Here is a 4,290-nt window from a genome sequence, read left to right on the forward strand (position 1 = left end):
AACAAATTCGATTGAAGGTGTCCTCGCCTTTCATTTCATCATAACCCGGGGCACACGTCCCCGCGCGCATTTCTTCTGTGCCACCTTCGGGCCGGATTGCGCGAACATTTTTGGTCCTTCGGGCCGGATCACACCAGTGATCGGCAATCATAATTGGAATCTTTGTGCATCGGCGCAAGATTATTTCATCGCGAGGCATCTCCCGGCAAACACTCAAATCGGGGTCTTCAGAGCAGAGGACCATCAGCACTATTCATCAATCAGCATCTCCAGAGAGGTGCCATCCAACCTGCGGAGGACACAGCAGTCACCGTAGCGGCATCGGCGCACCAGCAGCGCAGCATTACTACGCAGCCATCGCAGCACAAGGTAGGCAGTGAGTGCATACCCTTTCCTGTCATTTCCTGCTAATTGACCCATTAAGGCACGTTTCTCAGAGCGATGGCAGAGAAAATTAAAGAATTAATTATAAAACGCGGGCATGTCAAGGCTAGAGTCACTAGATTTAAGAATTTTGTGGAAAGAGTTGAGATTCCTGATGGAATCGATGAATTGCGTCTCCGCCTGGAGAAATTTAAGGATATTTGGCAGAAATTCGAAGATGTGCAATCTGAGATCGAATTATTGAATGCGGGAGGCGAAGGAGAGTGGGAGGAATTCGAAGACGCGTATTTTGATGCCGTCTCAAAGGCCGAACAAATAATACAATCACCCACCGCAAGCAAATCAAAGGAAAAGGGCCACGATGTTGCTCCCGTGAAGCTCCCGCAAATAAATCTACCAGCAAATTCAGCACCATTCATTCCGTCTTCAACACAAATACAGTCCACTACAGCAAGTCTTCCATGCCAGGTGGAGGTGTCAACAGCGTCATCGTCATCATCATGCCATTTTAGCGTGGAAACAAACTTGGAAGACCAGGTAAAAAACTTCTGGAAATTGGAGGAGTGCAAACCTGCTTCAAAATTCTCAGCAGAAGAGGTGAAATGTGAAGAACATTTCAAGAAAAACACCACAAGAGAGGCAGATGGGCGCTTCATCGTTGGACTACCCATCAAAGGAGACATCAGTCACCTTGGAGATTCTGAGCAAATCGCCAATCGCAGATTTATGATGATTGAGAAGCGACTTCTAAGGGATGAGGAGAGGAAATTAGCATATTCTTCATTCATGAAGGAATATGGAGATCTTGGGCACATGGAGTTAGTCGTAGAGGAAGAGGACCATCCACCAAGGAAAGAATCGCATCGTGATCCTCGCGCTACATCAGTGGCGATGAAAGATTTCTACGTTGATGATCTCCTCACAGGCAGCAACTCGATCGAGGAGGCTGAGAAAGTTCAAGAAGGAATTATCACATTGCTAGAAAGAGGAGGTTTTAGGCTTCGAAAATGGTGCTCCAATCATCCCGCATTGCTGAAGAAAATTCCATTGAACCACAGGGAGGCATCTTATCAGATTCGTCCGGAAGGAGACAACACCATCAGGAGCCTGGGAATTCTTTGGAATCCAAACGCGGACGTCTTCCATTTCGACACGAAGAACTTCGATTGTAAAGCCCGAGTAACTAAACGATCAGTTCTTTCCGATCTTGCGAGGATATTTGATCCTCTGGGTCTTATAGGACCAATCATTCTAAAGGCAAAAATATTCCTTCAGCGACTGTGGGAACTCAGATTGGAATGGGATGAATCACTTCCTGCGGAGCTCCATTCAAAATGGCTTGATTTCCGTGAATCATTCAGATGCCTAAATGATTTGCGACTTCCCCGGCGCGTTATTGCGAAGAATTGCAGTGTTCATGAGATTCACGGCTTTTGTGATGCCTCAGAATCCGCTTATGGTGCATGTGTATACGTCAGGTCCATCGAATCGGATGGAAAATTCATGATGCGTCTTCTATGCTCCAAGTCGCGAGTGGCGCCGCTGAAGAAAACCATTCTTCCCAGGCTAGAACTCTGCGCAGCAGTACTTCTCGCAAACCTCATTCATAAGGTCTCATCATCACTCTCATTTTCGGGAAGCCCTACTCTGTGGTCAGACTCTACAGTGGTCCTCTCATGGCTGAAGGCACCATCATCCGATTGGAAGACTTTCGTCGCCAACAGGGTTGCCGAGATCCACGAGCTCACAAGTAAATGCAAATGGAGGCATATCAGAGGAGTGGACAATCCAGCGGATCACATTTCCAGGGGGATTACCCCACAACAATTGCACGAGATGGCATCATGGTGGCAAGGACCGCCTTGGATGAATGGACATGAAAATGAATGGCCGCCAGAATCATTCATTGAGATGCTAGAGCTCCCCGAGAAACGACCAATGGCCACCGCTTTAATTGCAGTGGAGGTGAACCAATTAATCCAGCGCTATTCGTCATTATCCAAATTGCAGAGGGTAACGGCTTATTGCCTGCGATTCAGACACAACGCCTCAAAGTCACGCACTGAGAGGAAAACGGGAGAGCTCACGGCTCGAGAAATAGAGGCGGCTCTTACGCAGCTGATTAAAGCAGCTCAAAGAGAAGTGTTTTTTAAAGAGCTTCATGACCTTCAACGGAAAAATCAAGTTAGCAGCAAATCAAGCTTGAAAATGCTGCATGCATTTCTGGATGAAAACAACGTGATCCGGGTGGGAGGAAGAATAAGTTCCTCTAATATTTCCTATAGTCAGAAGCATCCAATTGTCTTGCCTCCGAAACATCATCTGACAAAATTGATCGTGATGCAAGAAGACATCAGGCAACTTCACGCTGGACCGCAGCTGCTTCTTTCGTCAATACGGCAACGTTTCTGGCCTTTAAGTGGAAGAAATCTCTGCCGTCAGATCGTACATCAATGCACAAGATGCTTTCGCAGTGACCCTAAGGCTGTACCACAGTTAATGGGTAATTTACCAAGACAGAGACTTGAACCAACTCGCCCCTTTTTAAGGTGCGGGGTTGATTATTGCGGCCCCATTTATGTCAAAACTAGCCGTCGTCGAGGATCTCAGCCAATCAAGGCTTATATATCTGTATTTGTTTTCTTCTCCACCAAGGCAGTGCATCTTGAATTAGTGGGAGATTTGACGACAGAAGCATTTTTGGGAGCTTTAAAGCGCTTCACATCTCGACGAGGAAAGTGCAGCGACATTTATTCAGACAATGGCACAAATTTTGTGGGCGCGAATCGGGAATTGAAGGATCTCAAGAAAGTATTCTCATCGAAGTCACACCAGGAAAGACTTCATCACTACTCATCCTCACAAGGCATCAATTGGCATTTCATCCCCCCTCGTTCACCCCACTTTGGAGGCCTTTGGGAAGCGGCTGTCCGTTCACTCAAATATCATCTCAGGAGAATTGTTGGGAACGCATCCCTCACGTATAAGGAGACATACACTTATTTAACTATGATAGAGGCGTGCCTTAACTCCCGACCAATTACCCAAATGTCATCAGATCCTAATGACCTCAATCCATTGACTCCTGGCCATTTCTTAATTGGCGACGCACTCACTGCCATTCCTGACCCAAATATGATTGATATCCCCGTCAATCGTCTATCCAGATGGCAGCACGTGACCAGGATGCAACAGCATTTCTGGTCTCGTTGGCACAAGGAGTACCTGTCCAGCCTCCAGGTTAGACCCAAGTGGACCAGAGAGGCACCCAGCATGCAGCAAGGCGACTTGGTCCTTATCAAGGAGGACAATCTACCCCCTCTCCGGTGGAGCCTCGGTCGCATCGTGCAGCTCCACCCCGGTGAGGATGGGGTTTCGAGAGTGGCGACAGTGAGAACGACTGCCGGGCTAATACGGCGGGCGGTCAACAAACTCTGTCCCTTGCCTAAAGAGGAAAGCTAAAATTTGAACGTTGAATTTCATTTTTGAAAATTTCCATTTGTATAAGTTTTACTTGCAGACTGAGAGAATCTTGTTTAATCATAAACTTTCATGATTTAATAGACTTGTTTTCAGCTATCATTGTAAAGAGGTGACATTTTTTATCAAGTATACTAGTGAATTATTGTGAGTGATAATTTATTAGTAAGAGTGTCAGTGATTTCATCAAGTGTCGTTTGTGTAAATATCGAGTGATATTTCAGTTTCCTTTTTCATTACTTGTATTTATGTGGAACATGCCACATGCAATGAAAGTGAGCCTTCATCACGGACACAGAGACTTCATATCAAAAGGCTCTCACTATGTTTGGCAGTTATCTATTTATGTGTTTCTTCCATGTATGTGTATATGATGTATGTGTTTGTTTGTTTTGCACTCCCCCACACGCTCCACGCTCTTTATTG

General features: G+C 46.0%; 1 protein-coding gene across 1 annotated transcript; it reads left to right on the forward strand.

The window, feature by feature from the left end:
- Positions 1-441: 441 nt before the first annotated feature.
- Positions 442-3,846, forward strand: LOC124153259. The gene has a single exon (XM_046526356.1). The coding sequence runs from the start codon at positions 442-444 to the stop codon at positions 3,844-3,846; it is 3,405 nt and encodes a 1,134-aa protein (XP_046382312.1).
- The last annotated feature ends 444 nt before the right edge of the window (positions 3,847-4,290 follow it).

Source organism: Ischnura elegans, chromosome 2 (genome assembly GCF_921293095.1).
Source record: "Ischnura elegans chromosome 2, ioIscEleg1.1, whole genome shotgun sequence".
NCBI classification, from domain to species: Eukaryota; Metazoa; Arthropoda; class Insecta; order Odonata; family Coenagrionidae; genus Ischnura; species Ischnura elegans.

Coding starts and splice junctions, on each gene's coding strand:
- LOC124153259 (XM_046526356.1), top strand. CDS start 442: ATGGCAGAGAAAATTAAAGAATTAATTATAAAACGCGGGCATGTCAAG.